The sequence below is a fragment of the Mustela nivalis genome (assembly GCF_964662115.1).
Source record: "Mustela nivalis genome assembly, chromosome: 10".
Taxonomy (NCBI): domain Eukaryota; kingdom Metazoa; phylum Chordata; class Mammalia; order Carnivora; family Mustelidae; genus Mustela; species Mustela nivalis.
Genome location: NC_139029.1, coordinates 70,013,848 through 70,027,350, shown reverse-complemented (window position 1 = coordinate 70,027,350; position 13,503 = coordinate 70,013,848). Strand labels below are relative to the sequence as shown.

Sequence of the window (13,503 nt, the reverse complement as noted above, 5' to 3'; positions counted from 1 at the left end):
AAATAAATCAATAAACAAACATAAATAATAAGAGTATAAGATTAATGGTTGAAACAGTTGTTTTCTCTCTAATATTTACTTTGTTTTTTAGGGGCCTTTAGGATTGATGGGGCCTGATGGAGAACCAGGAATTCCAGGATATAGGGTAATCATTTCTAATTGGAAATTAAAATGTGTGTATTACATGAAAATGGTTATATAAAGATGTCATCCTGATTATGCCAATTAAAATGAAATCTCACTGATAAACCTTTCTAATATATTTAGGCCTCAGCCCCCTAGACAGTGAATCTTGTTTTTCTTTCAGAATATTGCAATATCTAATAGCATGGCCTTGGTGGTGTTAGGTAGGACATGCACAAATGATGTGGAGAATGTCTGCTTACTTGTCCTTTTGTTAGGGCCATCAGGGTCAACCAGGACTCTCTGGCCTGCCAGGACCTAAAGGAGAAAAGGTATGTGTATATATTGACTTTTTAATTCTAGAATTAAATATTAAATTTTTGTGTTCTTTCTGAAAATATGCATGGAAACATTTTCATGGAATAAAAGAAACACTTTTCAACTTGGGAAGTTTTGAAAATTCTAGAAGATAAATAATAAAGGACAAAAATGTAGATGTCATTAAATTTCTTCAATTGGTTGTTTATAGATATTCATGAAATAATATATGTTAAAGCACTTTGCAATCTGTAAAGCTTGGTAAAGTAAAATTAATTACTTATCAAAACAAACTGTGAGACTACAGATTAAATGACTAACTAGTACATTTATACTTAAATTTTTTATGGATTAAGAATAGCTACAATAGTACTCCTGTTGATTTACAATATCATTGGAAATCTGAAACTTTGAGCAAATTCCTAAACTGCTTTTTATGTAATTAAAGCAGATTGACTCTTCTTAGGACCTATAGGAATCTCAACTGTATAAAATAGGCTATGTTAAGCTTTGTAGGTAAAAGATTTCCATTTAAATAGATAAAGATTTTATATTTCATAACATATTAGACAATGATAGACTGCATATTTCAAAGGTTATTTTATTAATTATGGTTTTGTTTATAAGTCATTATCTTCATTACAGGGTTATCCAGGAGAAGATAGCACAGTATTGGGACCACCTGGGCCTCGAGGTGAACCAGTAGGTCTTTTTCTAAAATTATTTTGATGTTTCAAGATAAAATACAGTGAAGATAATAGATTTACAGCACCAATCACATCGTTTCAAGAGGTTTCATTTTGTTAGTTTCGTAACATGACATAGACATAACATAGACATTTGTTTGTTTCGTAACATAGACATACACTATTTGTAGCTGTATAATCTAAACGAAAAATCTATTTACATTGAGGTCAAGATCCTTAGCATAATATATAGTCTTTAATACTATGACTTTCCAAATCTAACTTTCCGCATTAAATGTATTATAACAACGTTTTGCAGACATTATAAAATTGCTATATACCCTAGACATTTTAGGGCAGATATTTCTTATATTTATTCAGTCATCAAATTCAGATTTGTTTCTAAGTGTCAAAAAAATCTGATCTGTGTACATTTTTACAGTAATTGACATGCAGTTACCAAATGATTTAAGTTTTAAAATTGTCTAACTAGTTATTAGAACAAATATTCTTTAAAGATCCCTGATCTATAATCTTCTGATTCAGGATTTTACAAGATAACTAAACACTATTTTGAAAAGTAGCTATTGTAGTTTTGATTATCAAAGTAACCACTTCTATATGCATGTTTGACTAAAAAAAATCTTAGAGGACATATGTAAATTAATTAGGTAAAGTAAAATTGATCAGTTTATAGAAATAAATATAATTGGTTAGGGCACCTAGATTGCTCGGTTGGTTAAATGAATGCCTTCAACTTAGGTCATGATCCTGGAGTCCAAGGATCAAGTCCCCCATCAGGCTCCTTTCTCAGCAGGTAGTCTACTTCTCCCTCTGACCTTCTCCCCTCTCATGCTCTCTCTCTCATGCGCTCTCTTTCAAGTAAATAAATAAAATCTTTTAAAAATATATTTGAAAAATAAATATAATTGGTTAAATTTTCCATTTTCCACAAATAAGATTTTTAAAAATCCTAAAGCAGAAGGATCACATTATGTAGTCATTTCTGATATTTTGATCTAGCTGTTTGGAGATGATTGAAAGTTATATTTTGTTTTAGAAATAAAGATTTTAGAATTATTTTGATTAAATCAAGCTAGCTCATACAGAGTCTCATCTTGCCTATAAGAATAAATAAGGTTAAGACAACTATCATATGATCTCCCTGATATGAGGAAGTGGTGATGCAACATGGAGGTTTAAGTGGGTAGAAGAAGAATAAATGAAACAAGATGGGATTGGGAGGGAGACAAACCATAAGTGACTCTTAATCTCACAAAACAAACTGAGGGTTGCTGGGGGGAGGGGGTTTGGGATAAGGGGGTGGGATTATGGACATTGGGGAGGGTATGTGATTTGGTGAGTGCTGTGAAGTGTGTAAACCTGGTGATTCACAGACCTGTACCCCTGGGGATAAAAATATATGTTTATAAAAAATAAAAAATTAAAAAAAAAAAAAAAAGAATAAATAAGGTTTTTTATCAAATAGGCTCTAGTCTCGCTAAAGCCCTCAGGGGGGAAAGTATGGAAATAATATAAAAATGTAAAGCAAATGGAAAAATATGGGCAAATGGTATATAACAGTGCTTGTTTTCCCCAGATTCAGGTATGCCAGGGTCAAAGAATGTCATTGAAATATAACAAATATATTAAAAGTCTAACATAAAATGCATCGTTGTATCTAGTGGACATAAGACAGATGTGAACCTAAACGAAGAATATTCTAAATCACTAATGCAGAGCCAGAGATTATTGTCTTTACATTATGTCAGATATCCTTATTCACATAGGAAAAGTTAAAATTTATCGATTAGTGGTCCATTATTAATTTTATGGTTTGGCCAAACATTTCGACTTTCTTTCCTCATCTACAAAAAGTGCTTTTTCAAGTGTATTTTAGTCTAAAAATTTGAACAGTTCATCATATCAAAGATTTTCTATTAGGAATGTTTGGCAAAAGTTAAGTGTAAGTTTATTAGCTTTGCCACTACCTTAAGGATTAAAATAAATAAATACATTTTTATTAGGTTAATTTATATTGTAAAAATTTAGAAGTTCAGGGGTAACTGGGAGGCTCCATCAGTTAAGTGTCTGACTCTAGAATTTTGGCTCAGGCCATTATCTCAGGGTCATGAGATCAAGTCCCATGTCAGGCTTCCCCCTCAGTGGGGAGTCTGCTTCTCTTTCTCTCCCTCTCCCTCTCCCACTTCACCACCCTCCACCTTCTCACACACGCTCTCTCTCTATCTCTTTTTCTGTCTAAAAATAAATAAATCTTCTAAAAAATTTAGAAGTTCACAGATTAAGGAATAAAGAATAGAATTTCTGATAAATAATGATAAAGTAAGATTAGCTATTGGATACTTTTTAAAAAGATTTTATTTAGAGAGAGAGAGAGAGCAGGGAGAGGGGCAACAGGAGAGGGAGAGAGAATCTCAAACAGTCTCTACACTGAGCGCAGAGCTCCACACAGGGCTTACTCTCACTAACCAACCACTAACCAACACTCAACCAACTGATCCACCCAGGAGCCTCAGCTATTAAATACTTTCAAAAAGATCATTAAACAGTGTCTCCCAAAGCAGCTCCCATCCTGCCACACCCTGCAGGTATCCTTGTTCAGGCCTGGCATTCTCTAAAATAGTTCTTGTCCTAATACACCAAACAAGTGGCTTCAGCCTGAACCTGCACCCTTCCAGAGTGGCTCCTGACTGGGACAGGGGCAAGGCCAACCTAAAAATATGCCTATAACAGTTGTGACCTGACCTCACAACCAGCCACACCAGGAAATACCCCACCCACAACAATGTGGTCGGTCACTGCAGCCATCTGGGCCAGGGGTCAGCCCCACTTACCAACATGCCAGCAACAGTTGTGGCCAAGCCACAATAGGAGAGCACAGAAAGCCTACACAGGGCATCCCTGGAGTACCCAGCTCTGGTGAGCAGGGGGAGTGTGCTTCTCAGGCCCAACAGACAACTTATACATGAGATCACTCTGTCAAGACCATGAGACATAGCTGATCTACCTGATACATAGAAACAAACAAAGTAAGTCTGTCCTAACAAGGAGACAGAGGAGTATGTTCTGAGCAAAAGAACAAGACAAATCAGAAAAAGAACCAATTGAAACAGAGACAAGAAATCTGCCTGATAAGGCGTACAAAGTAGTGGTCATAAAGATGCTCACCAAACTTGACAGAAGAATAGATGAACAATGAGACCTTCAACAAAGACATTAGAAAATATTTAAAAAAAAACCAGAATGGAAGAATACAATATGAGATGAAAAAAATACACTAGATGGAACAATGACAGATTAAAGGATACAGACAGATCAGCATTCTGGAGGACAAGGTAGTAGAAGTCATCCAAACTGAATAGCAAAAAGAAAAACGTTGGGAAAAAAAAAAAAAAAAGAATAGTTTAAGGAACCTCTGGGTATATATCCAGCATACAAAATCAACATAAGTCTTATAAATGGACCTTACAATAAAGAGTGTAACAAGACAAAAGGAAGAAATAATAGATGAAAACTTTCCAAACCTGGGGAAAGAAACAAACATCTAGCTGCAGCGTGCACAGAGAGCTCCAAAAAAGTTGAATCCAAAGAGGTCCACACCAACAGAAAATAAGATGTCAAAATTAAATATAAAGAGAGAATCTTAAAACAGTAGGAGAAAAGCAACTGGTTACATTAACACCCATAGGACCATCAGGTCATTTTTCAGAAACTTTGCAGGCCAGAAAGGAGCAGCCTGATATACTCAAAGCACTGAAAGGAAAAAATCCCTGGCAAGATTATCATTCATAATTAAAGAGATAAGGAGTTTCGCAGGCAAATGAAAGTTAAAGGAATCCATCGCCTTTAAACTGGACTTATGAGAAAGGTTAAAGGGACTTCTTTAAGTGGAAAAGAAAACACCATAACTAGAGATCCAAAAATTATGAAAGAAAAAGCAAACATAGTAAAGAGAGTGGTTCAACCATTTATAAAGCTGGTAGGAACATTAAAAGACAAAAGTAGTAAAAACAGGGCACCTGGGTGCCACAGTTAGTTAAGTGTCTGATTTTTTTTTTTTAATTTTGGCTCAGGTCATAATCTCAGGGTCATGAGATTGAGCCCTGTGTTGGTCTCCATGTTAGGTATGGAGCATGCTTAATATTCTTTCTCTCCCCCATCTCCCTCTGGCTCCCCACCCCCAAAAAAGATAGTAAAAACAACTATATCTATAGTAATTACCTAAGGGATATACAAAATAAAATATGTAAATTATGACATCAAATACAAATGTGGGAAAAGGAAAATAAAAATGAAGGACTTTTTTATTCTTATTCTTGAACTTAAGTGTTCTTGATGTTCTTGAACTTAATGTTCTTGAACTTAAGTGACTATCAACTTAAAATAGACTGCTAGGTACTATATTAGGTATTAAATATGAAACTCATAGAAACTACAAAACAAAAACCTATGATAGATTCACCAAAAAAATAAGAGAGAAAAGAATTCAAACATACCACTAAAGATGATCATCAAATCACAAGGGAAGAGAACAGGAGAGTAGAAAAGAACTACAGATATAACCAGAAAACAATTAACAAAATGGCAGTAAGTACATATCTTTCAATAATGACTTTAAATGTAAGTGGACTAAAGGCTCCAATCAAAAGGCACAGGGTAACTGAATGGATAAGAAAAACAAGACCCTTCTATGTGCTCCTACAAGAGACTCACTTCATACCTAAAGACACATGTGGATTGAAAATGAAAGGATGGAAAAGAAAATATTCCATTCAAATGGAAATGAAAAAAACCTGGGTAGCATACTTATACCAGATAAAATAGACTTTGAAACAAAGATTGTAATGTAACATAAGGAAGGACATTACATAATGATAAAAGGATCAATTCAACTAGAAGATATAACAATTGTAAATATCTATGCAACCATCTTAGGAGCACCTAAATTTATAAAACAACTATTAACAGACATAAAGGGAAAAATCAACAGTAATACAATAATAGTAGGGCCTTTAACCCTAACTTATATCTGTGGATGGATAATCCATAAAGAAAATCACTAAGGAACAATAGCCTGAAACAACACATTAGACCAGAGAGACCTAATGAATATATACAGAACATTCCATTCAAAAACAGCAGAATACTTGTTCTTCTGAAGTGCACATGGAGCATTCTCTAGGTTAGATCACATGCTGGGTCACAAAGCAAATCAATAAATTTAAGATAGATGAAATCATATCAAGCCTCTTTTCTGATTACAATACTATGAAACTAGAAATAAATACCAAGGGAAAAAACTGGGAAAAAGCACAAGCACAACTTGTGGAAGCTAAACAACATGCTACTAACCAAATGAGGGATCAATGAAGAATTAAAGAGGAAATCAAAAAATACCTGAAGAAAATTGAAAATAAAAACAGTATCCCCCAGTCTACTAAATACAGTTATATGTCAATAAAATAAGCAACCTAGAAGAAATGGATGAATTCCTAAACACGTATAATCTTCCAAGACTGAATCAGCAAGGAATAGAAATTTGAACAGGCCCATTACTCGTAATGAGAATGACTCAGTAATCAAAAAAACTTCCAATAAACCAAAGTCCAAAACCAGACAGCTTCACAGGTGAATTCTATCAAATGTATAAAGAAGCATTAATACTTATACTTTTCAAACTACTCAAAAATAAAACAAAATTAGAGGAAGGAATGCTTTCAAATTCATTCTGTGAAGCTAGCATTATCCTGATACCAAAACCAGATAAAAGGCAGTACAAAAAATAAAATAAAATAAAAAAGGAAAGGAAGGAAGGAAGAAAATTGCAGGCCAATATCATAGATGAACATGGAATATAGATGCAAGAAGATAATGCAAAAATCCTTTACAAAATACTAGCAAACAGAATTCAGCAATACATTAAGAAGATCTTATACCACAATCAAGTAAGATTTATTCCAGCGATGCAAGGATGATTCAGTATTTCAAATCAACTTGATACACACATTAACGAAATGCAAGATACGGTGTCTGGGTGGCTCAGTTAGTTAAGTGTCTGCCTTCAGCTCAGGTCATGATCCCAGAGTCCTGGGATCAAGACCCACTTCAGGCTCCCTCCTCAGCAGAGAGTCTGCTTCTCCCTTTCCCTCTGCTGCTTCCCCTCCTTGTGCTATCTCTCTTTCTGCCAAATAAATAAATAAAATCTTTACCAAAAAAATGGAGGATAAAAATCATATGATCCTCTCAACAGATGCAGAAAAGCATTTGACAAAATTCAACATCCACTTATGATGAAAACTCTCAATAAATACCTCAGTGTAAGAAAGGGCATATAAGACAAACTCACAACTAACATCATACTCAGTGGTGAAAGCTGAAGCTTTTCATCAGGGACAATAGAAAGATGCCTACTCTCACCACTTCTATTCAATACAGGTCTAGAAATCCTAGCCATAGCAATCAAAGAAGAAAAAGAAAGAAAAAATATCCACATTGGTAAAACAAAAGTAAAACTGTCAATATTTGCAGATGACATTGTACTATAAATGGAAAATAAATATTTCCCAAAAAGCTATTGCAACTCCTAAACTAATTGAATAAAGTTTCAGGATACAAAATTAATATGCAGAAAACTGCTGCATTTCCATATAATAATAACAAACTATCAGAAGAAGAAATTAAGAAAACAGTCCCACCTACAATTGAGTCAAAAATAATAAAATCTCTAGAAATAAGTTTAACCAAGGAGGTAAAAGACCTATATTCTGGAAACTGTAAGACATTGATGAAAGAACTAGAGATGACAAAAAACCATGTTCACGGGTTGGAAGAATTAATATGGTTAAGATGTTCATACTATCCAAAGCAGCCTATAGATGCAATACAATTCCTAGCAAAATTCCAACAGAGTTTTTCATAGAGCTAGAACAAATGACCCTAAAACTTATATGGAATGACAAGACCCTAAATAGCCAAAACAATCTTGAGAAAGAAGAACAAAGCTGTAGGTATCATGCTGCCTGATTCAAGGCTGTGGATATCAAAACAGTACAGTACTGGCTGTGGTTATTGAAACAGTACAGTACTGGCACAAAAATACATACATATATCAATGGAACAGAATAGAGAGCCCAGAAATAAACACACACTTCTATGATCAATTAATCTATGACAAAAGTGGCAAGAATATACAGTGGGGGAAAGAGTCTTTTCCATAAATAGTGTTGGAAAAACTGGACAATACATGCGGAAGAGTGAAACTGGACCACCTCTTCCCACTATGTACAAAAATAAACTCAAAATGAATTAAAGGCCTAAGTATAAGACCAGAAGTCATAAGAATTCTAAAAGAAAACAGGAATAAACTCTTGCACATCAGTCTTAGGAATATTTTTTGGATCTCTCTCCTCAGGCAAAGGCAATAGAAGCAAAAATAAACAATTGTTCTTTTATCCATTTTGAGTTTATCTTTCTGTACAGTGTAAGAGAATGGTTGAGTTTCATTCTTCTACATATAGCTGTCCAGTTTTCCCAGCACCATTTATTGAAGAGACTGTCTTTTTTCCACTGTATATTTTTTCCTGTTTTGTCGAAGATTATTTACCCATAGAGTTGAGGGTCCATATCTGGGCTCCCTACTCTGTTCCACTGGTCTATGTGTCTGTTTTTATGCTAGTACCATGCTGTCTTGGTGATCACAGCTTTGTAGTAAAGCTTGAAATCAGGTAATGTGATGCCTACCACCAGTTTTATTTTTGTTTTTCAACATTTCCTTAGTGATTCGGGGTCTCTTCTGATTCCATACACATTTTAGGATTATTTGCTCCAGCTCTTTGAAAAATACCAGTGGAATTTTGATCGGAATGGTATTAAAAGTATAGATTGCTCTAGGCAGTATAGACATTTTAACAATGTTTATTCTTCCGATCCAAGAGCATGGAATGGTCTTCCATCTTTTTGTGTCTTCTTCAGTTTCTTTCATGAGTGTTCTGTAGTTCCTCGAGTACAGTTCCTGTACCTCTTTGGTTAGGTTTACTCCCAGGTATCTTATGGTTTTTGGTGCTATAGTAAATGGAATTGATTCTCTAATTTCCCTTTCTGTGTTTTCATTGTTAGTGTATAAGAAAGCAACTGGTTTCTGTACATTGATTTTGTATCCTGCCACGTTGCTGAATTGCTGTATGAGTTCTAGTATTTTGGGGGTGGAGTCTTTTGGGCTTTCCATATAAAGAATCATGTCATCTGTGAAGAGAGAGAGTTTGACTTCTTCATTGCCAATTTGGATACCTTTTATTTCTCTTTGTTGTCTGATTGCTCTTGCTAGGACTTCTAATACTATGTTGAACAAGAGTGGTGAGAGTGGCCATCCTTGTCGTGTTCCTGATCTCAACGGGAAGGCTGCAAGCTTTTTCCCATTGAGGATGATATTTGCTGTGTGTCTTTCATAGATAGATTTGATGAAGTTCAGGAATGTTCCCTCTATCTCTATACTTTGAAGCGTTTTAATCAGGAACAGATGCTGAATTTTGTCAAATGCTTTTTCTGCATCGATTTGGAGGACCATGTGGTTCTACTCTCTTCTCTTACTAATTTGTTCTATCACATTGATTGATTTGCAAATGTTGAACCATCCTTGTAACCCAGGGATGAATCCCACCTAGTCATGGTGGATAATCTTTTTAATGCGCTGTTGGATCCTGTTTGCTAGGATCTTGTTGAGAATCTTAGCATCCATATTCATCAGTGATTTTGGTCTGAAATTCTATTTGGTAGGGTCTTTGCCTGGTTTGGGGATCAGGGTAATGCTGGCTTCATAAAAAGAGTCTGGAAGTTTTCCTTCTGCTTCAATTTTTGGAAACAGCTTCAGGAGAATAGGTGTTATATCTTCTGTGAAAGTTTGGTAGAATTCTCCAGGGAATCCATCAGGTCCTGGACTCTTGTTTTTTGGGAGGTTTTTGATCACTGCTTCAATCTCGTTACAGATATCAGTCTATTCAGGTTGTCAATTTCTTCCTGGTTCAATTGTGGGAGTTTATAGTTTTCCAGGAATGCATCCATTTCATCTAGGTTGCTTAGGTTATTGGCATATAACTATTGATAATAACTTCTGATGATTATTTCTACTTCCTTGGGTGTTAGTTGTGATCTCTCCCTTTTCATTCATAATTTTATTAATTTGGGCTTTCTCTCTTTTATTTTGGATTAGTGTAGCCAATGGTTTATTGATCTTATTGATTCTTTCAAAAAACCAGCTTCTAGTTTCATTGATATGTTCTACTGTATCTCTGGTTTCTACCTCATTGATCTCTGCTCTCAACGTGAGACAGGAATCCATCAGAATCCTAGAGGAGAACATAGGCAGTAATCTCTTCGATATCAGCCACAGCAACTTCTTTCAAGATATGTCTCCAAAGGCAAAGGAAACAAAAGCAAAAAATGAACTTTGGGGACTCATCAAGATCAAAAGCTTCTGCACAGCAAAGGAAATAGTCAATAAAACTAAGAGGCAACCCACGGAATGGGAGAAGATATTTGCAAATGACAGTACAGACAAAAGGTTGATATCCAGGATCTATAAAGAACTCCACAAACGCAACACATACAAAACAGACAATCATATCAAAAAATGGGCAGAAGTTATGAACAGACACTTCTCCAATGAAGACATACAAATGGCTATCAGACACATGAAAAAATGTTCATCATCACTAGCCATCAGGGAGATTTAAATAAAAACCACATTGAGATACCACCTTACACCAGTTAGAATGGCCAAAATTAGCAAGACAGGAAACAACATGTATTGGAGGGGATGCAGAGAAAGGGGAACCCTCTTACACTTTTGGTGGGAATACAAGTTGGTGCAGCCACTTTGGAAAACAGTGTGGTGATTCCTCAAGAAATTAAAAATAGAGCTTCTCTATGACCCTGAAATTGCACTACTGGGTATTTACCCCAAAGATACAGATGTAGTGAAAAGAAGGGCCATCTGCACCCCAATGTTTATAGCAGCAATGGCCACGGTTGCCAAACTGTGGAAAGAACCAAGATGCCCTTCAACGGACGAATGGATAAGGAAGATGTGGTCCGTATACGCTATGGAGAATTATGCCTTCATCAGAAAGGATGAATACTTTTGTAGCAACATGGATGGGACTGGAAGAGATTATGCTGAGTGAAGTAAGTCAGGCAGAGAGAGTCAATTATCATATAGTTTCACTTATTTGTGGAACACAACAGGTAGCATGGAGGACAGGGGGAGATGGAGAGGAGAAGGGAGTTGAGGGAAATTGGAAGGGGAGGTGAACCATGAGAGACTATGGTCTGAAAAGAAATAAAAAATTAAAAGAAAATATACAATTGTATTATATCAAACTAAAAAGCTTTTTCACAGTAAAAACACCATCAAAAAACAAAAAGGCAGCCTTATAAATAGGAGAAGATATTTATAAATGATATATCTGATAAAAGATTACTATCCAAAATACACAAAGAACTCATACAATTCAACAGAAATAAAACAATCTGATTTTTAAAAAATGGATAGAGAACCTGAATAAGTATTTTTCCAAAGAAGACATACAGAAGGCCAAGTGACACATGAAAAGATGCTCAACATCACTAATCAGGGAAATACAAATCGGAATCACAATGAGATTTCATGTCACAGCTGTCAGAATGACTAGTATCCAAAAAGAAAAGAGGAGGAGGAGGAAGAAAAAGAAAGGAAGAAAGAAAGAAAATGTTGGCAAGGGTGTGGGGTAAAAAGTAACCCTCATGAACTGTTGGTGGGAATGTAAATAGGTATAGCCACTATTTAAAACAGTATGGAGATTCCTTAAGAAATTAAAAATAGAAATAATGTATGACCCAGCTATTTGACTTACAGGTATTTATCTGAAGGAAATGAAAAACATTGAAAAGATACATGCACCTATATGTTCATTGCAGCATTACTTACAATAGCCAAGATATGGAAACAGCCTAAGTGTTTACTGATAGATGAATGGATAAAGAAAATGTAGTATGTGCGCACACACACACACACACACACACACAATGTGATATAACTCAGCCATAAAAAGGAGTGAAATCTTGCCATTTGTGACAATATGGGTGTACCTAGAGGGCATTATGCTAAGTGAAATAAATTAGAAAAAAATACTGTATGATTTTACTTATATTTAGAGTCTAAAAAACAAAACAGAAACAGACTCATAAATCACAGAACAAACTGTCCAGAGAGGACCGTGCAGAGAGATGGCTGAAATAGGTGAAGGGGATTAAGAGTTACAAACTTCTAGTTATAAAATAAATAAGTCATGGGAATGTAATGTAAAAGTACAACAGAGTACATATGATCAGTAATATTATAATAACTACATATGGTGACAGATGGTGATATTCTGGTGATCACTTCATAATGTGTATAAATATTGAATCACTGTGTCGTATGCTTGAAAAATAATATAATATTGTATCTCAACTGTATTTCAAAAAATATGCCTATCCATCTGAAAATTTATATTAAGTGGACTTCATTTTTTTAATATTTTTCCTTGCAGAATCATTATGAGATTCTCTTTAAATAATTCCATGCTTATGATATTCTTGGTATTGTTGAAATTCAATCATTTGAAATTATTTAGTGGAACTAAGCAAATAATTATATATTTGGTTTCATATTTTTGGAAAAAAACATTCTGCACTAACTATATTATCTGCATTCACAAATACTTGGATCCAGCTGTGAAACTGATTATTTTTGCATGTGGTCTCTGTAGGGTCCTGTTGGAGAACAAGGAGAGAGAGGAGAGCCTGGAGGAGAGGGCTATAAGGTAAATATAGCAAATTTCACACCCTGCTGCTAATTCTAATTAGTGTTCTCTGTGATCTTTCTCAGTTTCAAAAGAAAATAAGCATCACTGAGTTATTAGTAACATCTTGTGGTTTTGATCCTAGAACAAGCCTAGCTGTTTGTACTTTCTGTTCCTTCTTTTTAAAATCATCTTCATCTTCTCCTATTGCTGTTTTTTCCTCATGATTCATATCTCAGCTGAAGTGTTACGTCCTGAAAGACCTTCTCTAACTGTTCTTTCTAGCCCTCCCTTTATAACATATTTAATGTTGTCTATATTTTCTTACCTCTTTTTTTATACATTTGTGTAGGTTTTGTTTGTTTGTTCATTGCCTATTTTTCCCTAACAAAAAGTAAGATCAATGAAAATAATACTCTTTTCTGGCTTCTTCATCATATCCCAAATTTCTAGAACATAATGTTCCTGGTGTACAGCAGGAATTCAATGGAGTTGTCAAATGGGAGAATGAATGTCATATTCTCAAGCCTTCTGTCAGT

General features: G+C 34.9%; 1 protein-coding gene across 1 annotated transcript in view; it reads left to right on the top strand.

Moving 5' to 3' along the window:
• The window catches only part of COL24A1 (collagen type XXIV alpha 1 chain), a gene marked incomplete at its 5' end in the record, with an annotated part of 325,357 nt that overhangs the window by 229,620 nt on the left and 82,234 nt on the right, over positions 1–13,503 (top strand). Inside the window, 4 exons of the mRNA XM_082688569.1 lie at positions 92–145; positions 402–455; positions 1,087–1,143; positions 12,932–12,985. Of these exons, the coding sequence (XP_082544695.1) occupies positions 92–145; positions 402–455; positions 1,087–1,143; positions 12,932–12,985 (219 nt within the window). The remainder of the gene's footprint in view (positions 1–91; positions 146–401; positions 456–1,086; positions 1,144–12,931; positions 12,986–13,503) is intronic.